At 48.6% G+C, this 19,139-nt stretch overlaps 1 protein-coding gene across 1 annotated transcript in view; it reads left to right on the top strand.

Moving 5' to 3' along the window:
• Positions 1-19,139, top strand: part of FRAS1 (Fraser extracellular matrix complex subunit 1) — a 302,789-nt gene that overhangs the window by 187,780 nt on the left and 95,870 nt on the right. The window contains exons 24-28 of the mRNA XM_069485441.1: positions 212-352; positions 1,797-1,937; positions 4,165-4,435; positions 8,589-8,673; positions 11,277-11,603. Coding sequence (XP_069341542.1) covers positions 212-352; positions 1,797-1,937; positions 4,165-4,435; positions 8,589-8,673; positions 11,277-11,603 — 965 coding nt within the window. The remainder of the gene's footprint in view (positions 1-211; positions 353-1,796; positions 1,938-4,164; positions 4,436-8,588; positions 8,674-11,276; positions 11,604-19,139) is intronic.

The raw sequence follows: 19,139 nt of genomic DNA, 5'->3' as shown, positions 1-19,139 counted from the left end.
ATAGGGAAGGACACCGAAGCTCAGAGAGGTAGAGGAACTAGTCCCAGGTCACCCAGCCGGTGGGTGTCGTAGTCACAAGCAGAACCCGGCTCCTGGGCTGCTCCGACAGCGCCTCTCCCGGGACACCGGGCCGCGTTGCTGCCCCCCACGAGGGCCGGGACCCCCTGGGGCGGCCACACAGGGTTCTGTGTGCCGGACTTTTGTCTTTCAGGCTGCGGGAGCCACTGTGTGCAGTGCCAGGGTCCCCACGAGTGCACCCGCTGCGAGGGGCCCTTTCTCCTCCTGGACGCCCGCTGTGTGCAGGACTGTGGGGCCGGCTACTTCACGGACCACGCCAAGCGCGAATGCGCAGGTAACTGGGAGACCGAGTCACGTGTGCTGGCCCCGAGGCAGCCAAGAGCATCTGGAACTGGAAGCAGAATGGAGGGCCGGGAGGATGGTGGGTCTCCACTCGCATCCGCCATGTTGGTCAGATAGGATATAGGAGAGCAGGCCGGTGATTCTCTTGCACAAATCAGTGTTATCCCTGACGGTTCCCATGGAAACAAAGCCGGCATTTTGTGGAATGTGACGCTTATATTGAACTACGGTGAGGGCCCCGCTGAGAGGATCGGCCACGCTGACGCGGACACGGAATTTTCACTGTTAGACTGAAGCTCCCGCGACTCTGATAGGGGCATATTGTCCTTGAAGAATAGATTTTGCGGGACTATTTAGTGAGATAAATTAGAGCTTTTATTATTAAACTAAAGCTAAAGCCAAAGCCCTAATCTCATTGTCCACTGGATATGTGTGAGAATTTCCCAGTCTGTCCCCATCATTTCTAGCAAAACCTGGTCCACCTGCCCCAATACCTGACTTTCATGATAAGGCCACGAGGCAGGCCCAGAATCTTCCGTCCCACCAGATTTCTGCCATCCGAGTCACCTCGTTCAACATTCACAGTGACTTGGTGACGTGTGGCAGACACTAGGGATCCTGTTTCACACATGGAGAAAAAAGAGACATAAAAATGTTAATCAGAACAACATGAGATCAGATATGAAACCCAAGTTTTCTGAATCCAATCCAGGGCCCTTTGAACCAGACTGTGCAGCTTCTTTATAACAAAATCTCAACTGAGAACACAGAAAAATTAGTGAACATTCAAGTCATAGAAAATTATTAACTTGGACCAAAGAAATAATCCGATGATCCTTTAAATATCTGGCTCTCCTCATGCATTTAAAATCCTACTGCTACTAGCACTCCTCCTCCTCCTCCTCCTCATCATCATCACAGGTGCAGTGGTGGTGGAACAATCGAGCCCTTTCTGTGTCCGGCCCTGTTCTGGTCACGGCACATTATAACACACGTGGTCTTCCCAGCAGTCCCTCGCATTGGTGCTGTGACTGTGCCCACGTTTAAGACGATAAGATTATGGCCCAGGTTGTTCACAGAACCTGCCCAGCTCGGCTGCTGAGCGGAAAGGAGGAAGGACGTTCAGAAAGAGCCTGTGCTCTTCATCACTGAGTTGTCCTCCCGTGCACGTCAGTGTGGTCAACTCTAAACGGTCCATTCATGTGCCGTGCCGTGGGTGGCGTCGGTGAGGCAGGGAGAGCTCCTCTCTGTTGGTGCCTTCTGGGGCTGGATCCGCTGCCTGTGAAATCCTGTAGGGAAACGGATGGAATTCTCTTGTTCCCTTCAGGGATCGTTGCCAGCACCCTAACTCCTCCGTCCGCAGTCCCCTCGTTCCTTGTCCCTGGCGGTCCTGGCTGTGCCTTTGTGGTGCTCACTGACGTGTCCTTCCTCCACAGCCTGCCCTCGGGGGTGCCTGCGGTGCAGCCGCGGGGACCAGTGTCACCTCTGTGACCGCGGGTTCCTGCTGCAGAGCGGCCTGTGCGTGTCCAGCTGCGCCCCTGGCCTCTCTGCCCACCCCGCTAACGAGTCGTGTGCTGGTAAGTGCTGCTCCGACGGTCCGGCGAGTTCACTGGTCATTTCCCTCTGCGGAGGCCGGGTCCACAAACATGACTGATTCCTACGATCTAAAACTCCTCGTGCTGCCAGGGAATAAGGGACTCTTTAGAGAATGTGGAAAATTGGGAAAGCTCAACTTCTGTGATCTTTGGAAGGGAAAGGGAAGCAATCTGTGATTTAAAAGCCACAGCTGCTGGATAGAAAATTTGGCCTGAAGCATAGCTATATTCCTGAACTAGAGGCGGTTACAGAAAATTACACAGATACTATATTTACATGTATAATTTATGGACTTATATTTGTCTAAGCCTGTAGAGCTGATCATGCCAAGGTGCGGTGGAGATAAGTTATACTAAACAATGAGCAGCAGGCGGAGGCCCCGTTAGGTGCTCACTCGTGTGGGGGACGGATTTTAAGCCACCCTGTTTGCCATTGAGAACAAGGTGACATGTTACAGGAATGAGCTTTTCTCTGCAGGCACATTAGTGGACACTCAAACGATAAAGAGGAGCAAATTTAAGTGCAGAGAAGCAAAATTAAATTTAAATTTAATTTTCAACCCCAAAAGTGTTTTGGTTGAAGGAAGCTCGGAAGTCACATTGTGGCCAAGTGGTCCTTTGCTTACGAGTGTTGTTCACCAATAACAGTAGGAATTTCTTAACAGCCACCGTCAGTCATATTTTCTCTCTCTACATTTCTGGCCTTTGAACATTGAGACTTCCTCATGGGGGGAAATATCCGTGGCGTATTTTAGTGGGATCCTCCTGAAAACCCCAAGTTACTTGCTCCTCTTGGGGCGTAATACAAGCCGACTTGGAAGGGAATTCCACTTTCCCCAGAGTCACTTCCAGTAGAAATGGCCCCACCCAAACTTGACGTTCCCAAACCGTCCCAGCTGGCCTGGTTGTAGCAGGAAAACTACCAAAGTCCCAGTGAAACAAGCTGCCAGACACAGGAAGAAATTCCACACCGTGGTAGGAAACCCCTGTTTACCCATCCGGTGTTGCATATGGATAGACATTATGTAATTTTAAAATAAAGTATATATATTGATATTTCACGTGAATTCTGAGTGTGAGCCACGATAATCCCACCGTGCTGTAGATTAAGTAACTGGTACTATTCTGGGAAATGGTGTCAGACATTTGGTTCTTTTCTTGCTCTCGTGGGCCTGATGCGGCGGCTGCATCAGGATAGGACTGTGGTTCTGTTGGGATCATTAGGATTAGGATTGAACCTGGGGCGTTTATACTTGCTGAGATCAGCGTTACCTGGCAGCCTGGCGGATTCCCAGGGGAGCTGGTGACGTTGCCGTGGTCCCAACCCCGAAACATCCAGGTCAGAGCTCCGGCAGAGCCCAGCCGTCAGTATTGCTTTAAAAGATCCCTGTATGATTGTTTATTGTTACTGAGATATAATTCAAATACCATAAAATTCACCTTTAAAGTGTACACCTCAGTGGTGTTTGGTATATTCACAAAGTTGCACAACCGTTACCACTATCTAAGCCCAAAACATTTTCATCACCCTAAAAAGAAACCTCATAACCGTTAGCTGTTTCTTCCTGTTCCTCCCTCCCCCGTCCTGGCAATCTCTAACCGACTTCTGTCCCGGCAGATGTGCCTGTTCCGGACACTTCACGTAGATGGGGTTGTACACTCTGTGGCCTTCATTGTCCGCCACCTTCTACTTTACGTACCCTTTTCAGGGTTCACCCACATTGCAGCAATTAGCGTTCCTTTTTCTTCTATGGGTGAATAATAGTATGTGAAGTTACCAAATTTTGTTTTCCCGTTCATCCATGGGTGGACATTTGAGTTGTTTTCAACTGTCGGTTACTATGAATAGTGCTGCTATGAGCATTTGTGTGTAAGTTTCGTGTGGGCAAACGTTTTCAGTTCTCGAGTTTTCTCTCTGGAAATTGCAGGAGGTGGTCTAAAAGGAAATGACCTGAGTTAGCAGCCTCCAGCCTTTTTGGCACCAGGGACCACTTTCATGGAAGACGGTTTTTCCACGGACCCCGCCTGGGGGTAGGGGGAGGGTTTAGGGCCGATTCAAGCACGTTACATTTACTGTGCACTTTATTTCTATTGTTGTTACATTGTAATATCTAATGAAATGATGATACAACTCACCACAGGCCGGGGATCCCTGAGTACTAACCAGCAAATGCACCAAGCCTAACCTTTGGATCCGTGTGTTTTCCAGGCAAAACACACGCCCCCAGTCTTCACGTGAACGGGTCCCTGACGCTGCCCATCGGCTCGGTGAGGCCGCTGGACTTTTCCCTCCTGAACGTCCAGGGCCGGGGGGGCAGCGTGGACGACCTCCTGTTCCACGTCGTGAGCGCCCCCACCAACGGGCGGCTGGTGCTGGCGGGGAGCGGCAGGGAGGTTCCGCTGGACAAGGCTGGCCGCTTCAGCGGGAGAGACGTGAGCGAGAAGAGAGTGCGCTTTGTGCACAGCAAGGAGAAACCCAGGTGACTCGCTGTGCTGCTGTTGTCCCTGCTCCCTTAAGGCAGCCCCCCCCTGCTCAGTGGCCGTCCCCCTCGTCTGGGGAGATGGATCCCCACGAGCACCAGACACGCTCCGCTGCCCGTCACCGTTGCCCTGCAGTCGCTCGGAGAGTGTGCTTCTGTTTGCGGCGTTTTCATTTTATCGCATAATTACGGGTAATTCTCTGGTACCGCAGGAAAATTCCTGGAGCAGTTACCCAGATTTTTCACCCAGCAGAAACACAAGTGGTTACATAGCCAGATGCCGCCGCTGCCTCCTCCAAAATCAGGGTGATACGCTGGGAGCAGGGGGCAGAGAGGATGGAAAACCTGCTTTTCGAGGTGTTGCGTGGCCCTAGGGTCTCAGAGTGGGAAGGAAACTCAGAGTCACAGTTAACTTTGTATTCTCCGCATTATGAGATTAATTGTAGTTAATTTTTAAGCCTGATCCAGGTTTCCCCCGATGCCTAGCGTACCTCTGGCGTCTTCCCCACCCCAGCTGACAAATGCTTCAGGAATGCAGCTGAATGTTAACAGGAGCCCAGGCAAATGCAGCCAGATAATTAGCAGAGTAATCTGCTCAACTGAAATCAGGGAATGCAGCCCCGAGATTAGCCTCCTGGATTGTGTTTCACCCCGCTCTGCTTCACTAGTGCAGATAATTCAGTGTAGATTGTGTGCATAACGAGGCACTGAAATCCAACGAACGTGATAAGAGCACAGTGAATATTTTCTATTGTCAGCGCTACACTTGAGGGTTTGGTTTTTCTTTTTTCTTTTTTTTTTTGAAGTTTGGGCTGGGAGACAGGTGGGGAGAAAGCAGGTGGCACTGTCCCTGTTGTGGTTAATAGCTGCTGACGTCACTAACCTCAGACGACCACGTTGCAGGAATAAGAACAACTAACAGCTATTGAGCCTAACGCTGAGCCTGCCATCGTGTTGAGCACTTTACGTGAGTTGTGTGTGTCGTGTTCCTGGTGTACAGATAAGGAAACTGAGACCTTGAGTATAAGTCACCTTGCCCCAAACCCTGCGACCTGTGGATGCAAAGCTGGGACTCCAAGCTAAGACTCTGATTGTACGACCTAAGCCTTTGACCACGATAATTCCCTCCTCCCTAATACACTGGGAACAATAGGCCTGTTTCCACGGTCAAGGGGTAAGATGGAGCTTGAAGCTCTGGCGTGAGATGTCATAGGACTTGCTCTTCAAATTCCTGCTGTCTCCTACATTCCTGTTTCTGTTTTAGGATGATCAAGTCTTACTGTTGCTTTAACACATAGCTAGTGGGTACGTCCTGAGCGCAAAGCCTGAGACGGCAGAGCAGGCTGGTGCTCGGAAGCTTCCGGGCCCAAGGTGGGGGTCAGGCACAGGGCACACGTCTTCAGCGTGGAAGGAAGTACATGTTCAGTGACACGTGGTCGGTCTGCTCTTCGCACGTTGTGGGTAGAGGAAGAGGAGGTCGTAACTATCTGAGGATGCCAGGAAGACCTGGTGAGAGGGGTGGTCTTTGATCTGGGCCTTCAAAGGGGCGTCAGGTTCTGGCGAAGTAGAGTAGAAAGCGCCCCCAGAAGATGCGGTAGATCCTGGCTTGCAGACTGGGGCGTGGCTGAGACCGGCTGTAGGGTCGCCAGAGTCCTGCGTGCGCTTTTGCCGCAAGTGTTGTTCCCGAGTATTTCCACCGCACGCGTGCGTGTGTGTGTGTGTGTGCGTGTGCGTGTGCGTGTCCACACGGAGCCATGGAGCTCTGCGTGTGTGGTCATCCGTCTGGGAATCGCTGGTGAAGAGCATAAAGCTCCACAGACAACGAGAGTCAACCCTCTTGTCAAGATAACTCCCCCTCGCCTGGTTTCTTGCGCAATCTTAGCTTCGCTCCCCTGACGGGACAGAGAGTGGCGGGTTGGGAGATTCTTGCAGCGCTAGTTTAGAGAACCCACTTTCATTCTGGATTCTCTTTATTTAAAAATGCAAACAAAAGCAAGAATGAGAGGAATCGTAAAACGAGGTTGGTAGAAACTCGTGAAAAAAATGAAATAATTTAATTCTCTGAATAATGCAAAACCTGTCACATAAGTTTGTGTTTTGTTTAGTTGTCATGAAAACACTGACCGTGATTCCTTAGGATTAGAATTTTTGGAATGGAGCTCCGTGGGGATCAGAGTGGCCCCGTGGTGTAAAGACAAGCTGTCAATGTGTTGATAGCTGTGGTGACGGTGATGAGCTGGCCTTACAGAGACACTGAGCGCTCCTGCTGGAGCCTCGGTGTCACCCAAGATCGTTTCCCTGCTGGGCTGGGAGTGACCACCCGGTGGCTCCTCCCGCTGCTTCCTCAGTTGCCTCCTCTTGAAGCCTGAAGGTGCCGGGAAGGGCAGGATTTAAATGGGGCAGAACATGAAGGGAGGATGGAAGAGGAAGGAAGACAAAAACACCTTTTTTAAAAGAAATTAAGTTTCTTGAGGTATAATTTGCATTCAGTAGAATTCCCCGTTTGAGAGTATATGATTGTTAACAAACGTGTACAGTCTCGATGTCCTGTGACCACAGCCACGGTCAAAACAGTAACATCAAGCAGTTCCCTCTCTCGGAAACTCTCCTTTTTATAATCAGTCCCTTCTCCCACGTCCCTGGCAACCACTGATCTGTTTTTACCCCTTTAATTTTGCCCTTTCTAAAGCGTCATGTGAGCGGAATCGGTATGTGGTCTTTTGTTTCTGGCTTTGCCGTAGTGCTTTTCAGATTCTTCCACATTCTTTCGTGGATAAGTAGTTAGTTCCAAGAATACCTTTGAAAGAACCTTTAAAACAATGGTCCCTCTCGTGGGCCAAAATTCAGAAGTTCCCATAAAGCATTAATCATGCGTCTCACCAGCACCGTGAGTTCTGTGCTTGGCTTGGCTGTGAAGGTGGACACTTGCTGCCCTCCCTTCCGGCAGCCTCTGGAGCTCCCGAGCAGCACTTTACAGGAGACAAGAGCCCCAGCAGGGAGTGAGTCTTGCCTTGTTGCTACTCGGGACTCCGGCTGCTGGTGATGGAGCAGCTGGAACGAGATGGAGCGAAAGAGAAAGGCTTGTGGTCACACTGCAGGACAGGCTCAGACCTCAGACACCAGGGCAGCCGTGCTCCAGGCCGGGTCCGCAAGCTGGAACGGCTCTCGTCTGGGTCTCCGCGGAGGCGCCATTGGCCTCCCTCTTGTAGCCAGGCTTGTTCCCCATCCACGAGGGGGACTCTGGGTGCCACAGTCCGACGGTGAGACTGGCTGCCTGCTGGCTCTCAGGCCGGTTCCAGATTTCCAGGAAGGAGTGAGCCGCCTCTCCCCAGTCCTGTCCGCACTGCGGAGAGATAGTCTGTGACACAGCATGTGGACACTGTCCTTGGAGGCCCCCACGCGAAGGGGCGGAGTTGGAGAGAGGGTTTGGTGATCAGAGGCTATAGAAGGTTCCTTTCGGCCGGGCGCAGTGGCTCACGCCTGTAATCCCAGCACTGTGGGAGGCCGAGGCGGGAGGATGGCTTGAGGCCAGGAGTTCGAGACCAGCCTGAGCAAGAGCGAGACCCCGTCTCTACTAAAAATAGAAAGAAATCATCTGGACAGCTAAAAATATAGAAAAAATTAGCCGAGCATGGTGGCGCATGCCTGTGGTCCCAGCTACTCGGGAGGCTGAGGCAGGAGGATCGCTTGAGCCCAGGAGTCTGAGGTTGCTGTGAGCGAGGCTGACGCCACGGCACTCTAGCCCAGGTACAGAGTGAGACTCTGTCTCAAAAAAAAAAAATAAATAAATTTAAAAAAAAGATTCCTTTCCATTCTTCAATTTAACCAGTAGCCTGTGATATGCTACTAACCTGTCTCCACCTGACAACTAATAGTTCAGCCTTTTATATGTTCAGTTTAGAGAAATAGGAAACAAAATACTTATATAATTATTATTATGTTATAATGAGATCTAGGAACACAGTATTTTTGCCTGTATCTCAGTTTATTCATCTTTATTTGGTAGTTTTTATTTATAGTGTTACATTACTATAGTAGTTTGATCCAAATTCTTATCTATGCATACTCTGAAAATATTTTTAATCCTTATCTTTCTAAAGGCTAATATAATGATTATATTTTCTCATTTGTTTTTCCCTGGGGACTTCTTCAGGAAAGGTTACTTCTTCCTGAAAATTAGCGACCAGCAGTTCTTCTCTGAGCCGCAGGTGATCAACATACAAGCGTTTTCAGCACAGGTAAGCAAAGTGCCGAGCCAGGAATGATTTCACTGCCTGCGGATTTGATTCTGAAGCACAATCCAAGGTTTCTTTCTGTTTTAGCAAAAATGATTGGGCTAAATTAATCTTGTCTTGGCTTCCTCATGAAATGCCACTGGAGTAATTTTTAGTATTTTGGGTACTGGCAGCAGCGATGATTACTGATACGTCCGTTAACTCTTGCTCGTGTTTCACGTACGAAACTCAGTTAATCCTCATGCCGACGTCATGGGCTACTCTGATCCCCAGTTTACAGACGAGGGAACTAAGTCGCAGAGAGGCTGAGCAGCTTGCCCGTGAGTAACGGAGCTGAGAGACAGAGTCAGGGTCTGGGCCCGCTAAGCCTGACGGCAGGGTCTGTGTCTGGACCGTCACACAGTGACGCCTTCCGTCATTATACTGACTCTGACACTGCCTTTTGGGGTAATCTGAGTCTGTCCTGTGGCTATGACTGTCCTTATTCTCAGGTAAATGAGTCTGTTGTAGCAAAACGTTTCTCTCTCGGGTGTGTGGAACTCGCCTTCAGAGCATTTTATCGACTTAAACGCGGAGCCGTGTGGTCGTCAGGCACACCCAGGCCTGGGGACGTCACGGTAGACGCTGCAGAGCTTGGCGTGGTGGCCCTGCAGACTGACCTCTCATGGCTCACGTCTGTCAAGTTCTGCTCACGCATCCGGAATACGTGGAGGGCGGACGCTGTCAGGATGGGCTTGAGGGTTGATCAGCCGCAATGTGCAGAGAATAGAGAAGTAGGTGCGGCCACACGTTGTGAAAAGCAACAAATCGCCTGGGGTGGGACAGCCTCCTGGGGAACCAGAGCCACCTCACTGTTTGGACGTCAGTGTGGTGCCAGTCGTGATTCAAGGAGGGACACCAGAGTATTGTCTGAAACTGTTTTATCTTTGGTCCAAAACTGAAAAGGCCATGGATTATTGGACAACAGCATAGACTTGAACCAGAAGTTCAGTGGTATCCAGAACCAAGTCCAGCTCTTCTGGATGGTATTGTCACATCAGGGATAACTTAGTCAGGAATGGCTAGAAATTGATCCCAAGTTACTTTGATCTCATGGGTGCACAAAAGTAAAATTTTGTTTTAATTAGAGCTAGAACTTGTGATCTCTGTGAATACAGGCCAGGGTGCCACAGCAGTCTTGGGACTTACTGGCTGAGATGTTTCTCAGTCCTTAAACGCAGAAGTTTTGTTTTGTTCTTCTGTCCGGGCTAAATACCGTTATTCCAGTGAAAGACCAGTGGCAGGTTCTGGCGAGGCTCCTTGGTCTGGGACCGAGGGTTCCCGCGGTTCCCTGAGTTTTCTGTGGTTGTTTTCCCGTAATCGAGTGAGTAGATAATAAGGACACGTTTTCATTTTATCTATTATTTGAGAAACGTCTATCATTTTAACGTTTAAAACATGGAATTTTAGAAAAGAATTTTAACTTGTCTTTGTTCCTTTAAATTTCTGTGCTATTTCAGCATGGTCTTGAGTCTCGCTGAGATTCTCTCATGTACGTTAATTTGGTCTTTTCCATTCGTGGGTTTTGACTTCACCTTTGACCTTTGCTCTTTCAGACTATGAAGGGCCATTCATTCCCACATACAGAGCCGCAGCTTCAGCATCCTCGCTGGAGAATTCTGAGCAGCTACCATGCAATTTCCTACTATGTGATTGTTATAATGATGCATTAGTTAGACTTGACTTGAATGGAGATTGCAATTTCCAGGCGGCCAGGAGGGTGCTTGGGTAGTTTAGAAAAACAAAAACAATCATTTGGATTAAAGAAGGCAGTGTGTTGAGAAAAGTCCTAAATGTTTGAAGTTCAAACGGTATTAAAAACTGAGATAATGTTTTCGTTGGCTTCTGGCCTCAAATTTTTGTCTCTGGGGGATGAAGGTTTTTTTTTTTCTGCTGTGGTTCATTAACTTTTATCTTTATGAAAGAATGTTTTATCTGCTTACTCGAGTTGGCAGGAGGAAACCTGACAATCCTAAGGAACACGTATCAGATTTTACTGTGTCAGCAGTGCCGCGCGAGTTAACCAGGGCCGGGTGGTCGCCGTGCTCACCTGGGCTTGTCGGGCTTCACGGCCCGAGCTGGGGAGGGACTCTGTCATGAAGGCCTGGATGAGGGAGGCTGGAGAGAATTACCGACAGGGACCAGAAATAGCGCGAATGCAGAACGCAGAAGTGGCTCACTCTGGGCCAGCCTGTACTGTAGTCCTACCTCCCGGATACGAGTCCAAACTTCATACTCTCATTAGTCTCGCATGGGATGCAGCGTGAATCGAGATAGCTTAGACGTTAGAGATTGGGAAGCAAATAGCTTTCATCAGTTGCCTCTCATCGAGTCTCGAAGTGGCTTGAGAAACGTCTAGACCCCGGCGGTGTGGAGTGACCTCGGTTGCCGTGATCACTGTGGCTGCCCACACCTGGCCACTGCTTTCCCCGTGGAGCAGTTTGGCGCTCTGCCGGAGCACCTGGGGTTTCCCAAACGCAGAGACACAGCAGTCAAGACGTCTAGTCCGGGGCATCATGCTCTTCCCCTGCTGAGCGGCCCTTCCCCTCTTTCCCTCAACTCCGCAGGCCCCCTATGTGCTGAGAAACGAGGTTCTGCACGTTGGCAGAGGAGAGACGGGGGCCATCACCACCCAGCTGCTTGACATCCGGGACGATGACAACCCACAGGACGTGGCCGTCCACGTGCTCGACCCTCCACGTCACGGCCAGTTGCTGCGAACCCGTCGGTCCCCGGCAGCCCCCGTGTCGCAGTTCCAGCTGGAAGAGCTCTCCGGGGGCCTCCTCCACTACGCTCACGACGGCTCAGACGGCTCAGCCGACACCGCAGTCCTGCAGGCCAGCGACGGACACTCCTTCCGGAATATACTGTTCCGCGTGAGGACCGTGCCCGAGGTAGGTGTCGTCCCGGGGTTGAGGTTTCCTGGCACCGGGACGTGACGGTCGACTGAAGATGCTGTTGGACAGTACGCATGAGGCTAAGATACAGGGAGTCACTGGTTTATTCAGACGCAACCCGTTGTGAAGGTGCTTACTAAGCATGCCTGTACAGATGGCAGTGTAGATTTTGAAATACCTGTCCCTGTGTCCTCTACAAAATGGGACAGTTTTGAACCTTCCTTGTTGACCTGCCACAAAAAAATGCATTATTGTCCACTGATCCTTTTGTCTCCTTCCCGAGCATGATCATAAGAATCAAAGCATCCCTGGTTTTTTCTGCCCTTCAGAAACAGCTGATGAGACGTGAAGTTCATGGTCAGGTCATCTTAATGCATCAACAAGGGTGAGTCCAGCCATGGTGTCGGCCCAGCTGAAGTAGGATGAGCAAACCCTTTGTTAGTCGTGGGGGTCGCGGCCCAGGGAGCAGGAGCGCAGTAGAGAGCGCTGTTGCCCGGCCGGAGTCGTTGGCACCTTTGCGTGACTTTGCCACAGCCACAAGCACCGGCGCTATTATTTACTTGTTATTTTTCTTTGAATCAAGTTTTTTATTTTGGCCTCATCCTAATAAATAGCACTTGTGAAGTCATGGGCTTAATGTAGAATTATACTTTTTTCTAAAATGTTAAAATTAACACATAACCATTCTGTAGAATTTTGTCCACACACACATGAAATGTCCCTGGATGCTAAAAATGAGTTGGCTGTCACACTTTGGGAAATACCGGTGAACCCCGTGCTGGGCCAGAGAGACCTGCTGGAAACATTTCCAACTTGCTGCGATTTTATTGGAAGCCCTTTTCTCCGATGCATCGAGAATGGCTCTTTCTCATGGTCGTGGATTGGGAAACATAATTTTTTTTTACACTTTTGATTTCAAATATCGCTGCCTACTGAGGTATCATTAGCTGGAGACATTGATTTGCCGAGGACAGTTTAAAACCGCTTGTCACTTTCTCACCAATTATCACTCAAAATCTGCGATTAAGCCTCGTGAAGGTGAACAGCTGAATCGAATGTGGTCTGCGAGCTAATTTCTCAGTTTCCTGGCTCATTATTTCCAGCTGCTGAGCACGGTGGTGGTGGCAGGAGAGAACAGGTGTAGGTGAAGGCCGATGATGAGACAGAGTTGGCGGATAGCCACCGTGTCCCCAATCCTAATCAGCACCCTCGTGCAGTTGCTCTGGGAGATGGGGTTTAGTTCCGGAGAGGTGAAGTCTACACAGACACAGAGAGTTTTCTTTTCTTTCTTCCTGGGTTCTTTCCAGAAGTTGTTACAGGATTTCCTTGCTACCCTAGCAGCTGCCTTTCGTGTTTGGATTTCAGTCTCCGTGTTTGGAGCTCAGTTCCGTGTGTCACACGATCATTCTGTGTGACACGGCTCAGGATTGAAGGGCATTTGTAGATTTTAGCTGCCTCAACTATCAAAACAAAGAAAACTAAGATTTTGATTTATAAGTAAGGCACAAGGCACAGAGTTTTGGGATCCTTGCAGCCCTTAGGATGTGTGAGTCAGGTAGGTATTCCCTGTGTCTGCTTGTGGTTCCTGGGAAGTGAGTTTAGGTTCCCCCTTCATCCCTGCGGCTCCCATAGTGCTGAGCTCACCTGCCCACAGGTGACCCATGATGGCTTGAAGCCCACGAACTGGACTAATGAAGCCGGTGACCTCAGCGTCCATCAGGATGTGCATATACTCGGTTTGACTGTGATGATAACATTAATAGAATGCAAATACACTGTTATTCCTTTTAGGAATTCAAATACTTTACCTTGATTTGTTCTAATATTTACAGTATCTTGGTGAGAAAAGTTGGACTAGAGGCCATGTGACCCTGTTTCTTATAACAGAAATTCTACGAGTGGGAGGTTTTTTGTTTTTAACATTTATTGGGCACTAAAGCTTGGTGTGAGTTAATCTGTTTGATCTTCACTAGCATTTTATGATGTTTGTCCAATTACTACCTCTGATTTTTCAAAAGAGGAAAGTGAAGCCCAAAGAGGTTTAAAAACATTCATCTTCGTGCAGGTGTTTATCGCGGGAGCTGCGGCTGCCTCTCCCGTGTGCCGGCCTCCTGCCCTGAACCGCGAGGCGCCTTCCGTTCTAGCCTGTTTCCCGGTGTCTGGGCCACATATGTCCTTCCTCCCCTAATGGGTGGAACGGAGACAGTCATTTAGTCGTTTTCTCGATGTTCTATCCAAGCAGGCTGGGCCGAGCCTCCTGTAATCTTTCCTGTGAACTCACCACATCTTGTTACAACTGAGGCTGTTTATGACCGTAAGTCTCCTGGGCCCAAGAAGAGAAAACGCCCCGGTTGGTTTGACTTCCGGGAGACGTGCGGTCAGACGGGATTGATTTCATCCGAGTGGCCGTTTCTGAAGATGGGCACGCAAGTACCTGGCTTGTAGCTACCAGCGTGATAACACGCTGACCGCTACACACAAAAAACCCAGAAACTTCTCCTTCTGACCACAGTGTTTTATTATGAAAATAGAATAAAAACTGTGAGCATAGTTTAAAGGTAAACACAAATTGAAAAATGAAATTTATTGACTTCATTTAATCCACATTTTTAGAATTGAATTGTCAGTATTAATTGTAACAATAGGAACATCAACAAGTAAGATTTTACGAATGCTTCGCGTGGCGCTGGGGTCAGCACTAGAGTGAGTTAAATGCAACTCTCGTGGCCGTTAGTGTGTGAAATCTGGGGTGAGAGCGATTATTGGCTGAGGTCTAGCTGGTGGTTTCGGTGAAATGGCAAGTGGTTTTGGGTTAGTTCCTAGCGAATGGACGAGCAAATTCATCCTGACGTCTCTGAGCTGGAAACTCAGCCTGGCAGGGTGGGCAGGGTGGGCGGAAAGAGAAGGCTTTGTGGGACAAGGGGCTGTTCCCTCCCTGTCGTGAGCGAGGCGCCTCGTGGGAGCTGAGTGCACGTTTGCCGGCCGAACAGGTGACGGACAGACGCGGTGGCTCGAGTGACGCTGGCGCCGTGTCCCTGTCCTCAGCCCGTCTCCTGCCTCAGACGAGAGCTCCCCAGGGCACCTCTGCCCAGGCCCGGGTGGCCCAGCGGGGACCGCGTGGAGCGGCTGTCAGTCCAGCCCTTGTTTTCCTCGTTCTGCGTGGCTTCCCCCGAACCCCGCGCTCCCGTCGTCGGCCTGGCAGAGGGTGAGCTCGATGCCCCTCCGGCCTTGCACCGAGCTGCTGAGGGGCAGACAGAGCCAGGGCTGATGCTGAAACGTGTTCTGTTGGGGGAAGGAGGCAAAAGCTAAACAGAAAAGATTAAAAAGTAGTGAAGAAGGCTCCGCCGAGCAGGCTTTCGCTACTTGGGCGGATTACCAACGCCAGGCCTGCCGGAGACGCGATTCGAAAGCAGTTTGGTGTCTGATAACGGCTCAAACCTGGACTTTTCCCTGAAAGTCATGCTCGTTGGTGCTCTCTGCTGCGGGGCGCTCGGGGGTTTGCCTTCTTCCTCACTGATTAACGTGCCTCTCTGGACGTGCCCTCTGTCTACTCTGGGGACAAATCTGATGGTCGCTCTGACCTCCTCTGCTGTCCTTGGAGTGGTTGTTTTCTGCAACTGGGCGACGCTTTGGTGCCGAAAGCCCTCAAGTGCCGCGCTGAGAACTAGATGGACAATTCCGTGGCTGGGGTCCTCTGTGGCTGTCTGTGGAGGCCCCTGAACAGCTAAAACCCTCAGCGCCATTAACGCCGACCCCCTATTGGTTGCATTGCAGGGACTCAGTTTGGTGATAATGATGTTTATGAGAATTACAAATATCAATGGCACAAAAATGGTTTTTTATGAATGAGAGTCTATCTCGTAAATATAAATCCTTGCACATGTCAGAGTTTCACTTTTTTGAGGGCTTGCTTAACATATTCAATGCAGTGTCTCAAAGGTATATATTCAGAAAAGGTTTGTTGATTAAAAATGTATCTGGGCCAGGCACGGTGGCTCACGCCTGTCATCCTAGCACTTTGGGAGGCCGAGGCAGGAGGATTTCTTGAGGCCAGGAGTTCGAGGCCAGCTTGAGCAACATCAAGACCCCATCTCTACAAAAAAATAAAAAAAATTAGCCAGGCATGGTGGCGCATGCCTGTAGTCCCAGCTACTCAGGAGGCTGAGGCAAGAGGATCGCTTGAGCCCAGGAGTTTGAGGTTCCTGTGACCTATGATTACACCACGGCACCCTGGCCTGGGTAATAGAGTGAGACCCTGTCTCAAAAAAGAAAAAAAAATAGACACACATACAGTGTATATGTATGTGTCTAAGTCGAAATACACATGGAGAAAAGTTTCTATATTCTTGAGCTGAAGTGCGAAGCTTCTGAGGCTGGTAGATACATTGACAAACACAAAAACAGTCCAAGTGTCTTCCCTCTTTCTCTGTGCTGGTAAATTCCACCCTGTATCCACCAAACTTGCTCCTTCCCCCGAAGTCCACAGTGTCCTGCAAGTTTAAATTTTAAAAGCTACAATATAAACGAGCTCTTGCATGTTACAGCAGATTTTTATGGAATAAGTAAAATGTTAGGGTTGCTGTTATGTCCAACTATAAGTCATTTTCCATTTAGTGAAGTTTTAAAATTTTTTACCTTGAATATTTTGGCCTGGGGTTCGGGTACACTATCATCTGAGCTAAAATCTCATCATTTATGGCTCAACCTTTAATTTGGGGGGGAAGATTTGTCATTTTGTTTGTGAGACTTTTCTCCAAAAGACGGAGAGGGTTGTGCATGTACTTGTGGTTTACAACATTAATATTTTTACTTGTACGATACGTAATGGCTAAAATTTTATTACCAACATTTCTGTGTGCCTATTGTTCGATGAGATTAACTAGAAGAACTGTTTAATTTAAAGCAGTGTTTTAATCAAGCCCCAGCTTTACTTGTTGGGGTTTTATTGCCTGCTAATGTGGCATTCTGGAGGCCGTATAAAACATCACTGGGCAGATTACTCAGCTGGTAATACAGCCAATTTCTTGAGCCGACAAAGACGATATACACCATTGCACAGAAAAAAAAAAAAAAAAAACTACAAGGAGATAAAAAAAATTCTAAAATGTCAAAACCATTGGAGAAATTAGGTTAAAATTTGGCATTTTGGACGCTGTAGCTGTAGAAAAGATGATGTATAACCTTCTGTCAATCTCTCTTGAACCTTTCCTGGACCCTGTCCCAAAATAAAGCAACAGGAAAAAAAAAAACAAAAAAAACCATGGTCATCATGATGAGTGGGGAGATTCATACTTCTTTTTACAAAAAACACACACTTTAGTGAGATGTGATTGACATATTTGATGTGCACCACTCCACGAGTGTGGGGAGAAGCATCGCCACGAATCCATCAGCGCCATCCGGGGCATGGACAGCGTCATCACTCCCGAGTTCCCTCCGACCCCCTCTGTTAATTTTACTTGCTTTTCTTGGTGGTAAGAACATTCAACATAAGATCTACCCTGTTAGCAAATTCTAAGTATTCTGTGGAGTATGATTCGCTGTGGGCACTGCGCTGTATGGTGGAGCTTCACAACTTAGTGAGTCTCTGGAAGTGTGTACCTTTGACGTCCATCCCTTCCCCTCTCCCCCAGCGCCTGCAGCTGCTACTCTGCTCTGTGCTGCTCTGACAGTTTCAGATTCCACATATAAGCGAGATCGCACAGGTGTTGCCTTCCTGTGCCTGGCTGATTTCACTTAGCGTAATACCTTCCAGGTCTACCATGTTGTTGCAAAGGGCAGGGTTGCCTTTGTTTGGGGCTGAATAATACTCTGTTGTGTACCTGTTCATCCACTGAGGGGCACTGAGGTTGACTCTGTGTCTTTGCTCTCGTGAATGATGCTGCAGCAACAGACACAGGAGCACAGATATCTCTTCAACGTGCGGGTTCCATTTCCTTTCCATCTGTGTCCACAAGTGGGATTGCAGATCATACGGTAGTTTATTTTTAGTTTTTTTTGAGGAAGCTCTGCATTGTTTTCTATAAAGACCATGCCAATTTACAGCTGACTTTTCCACCAACCGTGCACCAGGGTCCCCTTTCTCCACAGCTTCTCTGACACTTACCTTTGTTTCCTGATAGCCGTCCTGACAGGCGCCAGGCGGTTTTGCTTTGCGTTTCCCTCGTGACTGTTTGTGCTGAGCACCTTTTCACACACCTGCTGGCCATTTTTATATCTTCTTTGCAGAAATGTCTGTGCGGGTACTTTCTCCATCTTTCAATTGAGTCATTTGAGATTTCTGCGACTGAGTTGTAGACGGTCCTTATATATTTTGGATGTTAACCCGTTATCCGGGTAACGAGGTCTGTCCGGAAAGTATCCAGCCATTGGTAATGTAACGAGAACATATTATATGGCTGGATACTTTCCGAACAGACCTCGTTATGCCTTACAGATATTTTCTCTCATTTTGTGGGTTACCGTTTCATTTTGTGGGTTGCTTCCTTTGCTGTGCAGAGGCTTTTTAGTTCTATGTATCCCCACCTGTTTATTTTTGTTTTTGTTGCCTGTGCTTTCAATGTCATATCCAGAAAGACAGATGCCAAGACCTACGTCAAGGAGCTTTTTTCCTGTTTTCTTCTAAGAGTTTTACAGTTTCAGGCCTTATGTTTAAGTTCTTAATCCTTTTTTTTTTTTTTTTTTTTGAGACAGAGTCTCGCTCTGTTGCCCAGGCTAGAGTGCCGTGGCGTCAGCTTCGCTCACAGCAACCTCAGACTCCTGGGCTCAAGCGATCCTCCTGCCTCAGCCCGGCTAATTTTCTCTATATACTTTTTAGTTGTCCAGCTGATTCTCTTTCTATTTTTAGTAGAGGTGGGGTCTCACTCTTGCTCAGGCTGGTCTCCAACTCCTGACCTCGAGCAATCCACCGGCCTCGGCCTCCCAGAGTGCTGGGATCACAGGCGTGAGCCACCACGCCTGGCCTTAATCCATTTTTAGTTGATTTTTGTGTATGGTGTAGCATAAGGGTCCAATATGATTCTTTTGCATGTGACTGTCCAGTTGTCTTACTTATTGACGAGACTGTCCGTTCCTCCTTTCCCCATTTCGTATTCTTAGCACCCTTGTCAAAGATTAGTTGACCATAAATGTGTGGATTTAGTCTTGGGATCCCTTATTGTGTTCCACTGATCTATGGGTTTGTTCTTATACTAGTACCATACTGTTTTAATTACTGTAGCTTTGTAATATAATTTGAAATCAGAAAATGTAAGGTCTCCAGTTTTGCTCTTCTTGCTCATGATCGCTTTGGCTGTTTGGGGACTTTCGTGGTATATACAACTCTGCTGGAGTTAATAGAGCTTTCCCCCAGCATCCTGGTAGATTCTATGCAAAGTTTGGGGCACACTTTTGATGTTTTGTAAATAATATGCTGTGTCAATTGTAACAGGAGGAATTTCTCTGGGATTGTGCCCCTGAGCAGGATAGAAGGTGCCTTTGGGCACTGTTTGACTCGGTTTCCTGGTCAAACATTCCTGGTGTGTGTGGTGCAAA

This window comes from Eulemur rufifrons, chromosome 13 (genome assembly GCF_041146395.1).
Source record: "Eulemur rufifrons isolate Redbay chromosome 13, OSU_ERuf_1, whole genome shotgun sequence".
Classification (NCBI taxonomy): Eukaryota; Metazoa; Chordata; class Mammalia; order Primates; family Lemuridae; genus Eulemur; species Eulemur rufifrons.
Note: the sequence above shows the minus strand (reverse complement) of the source record. Positions and strands in the feature narration are given on the sequence as shown.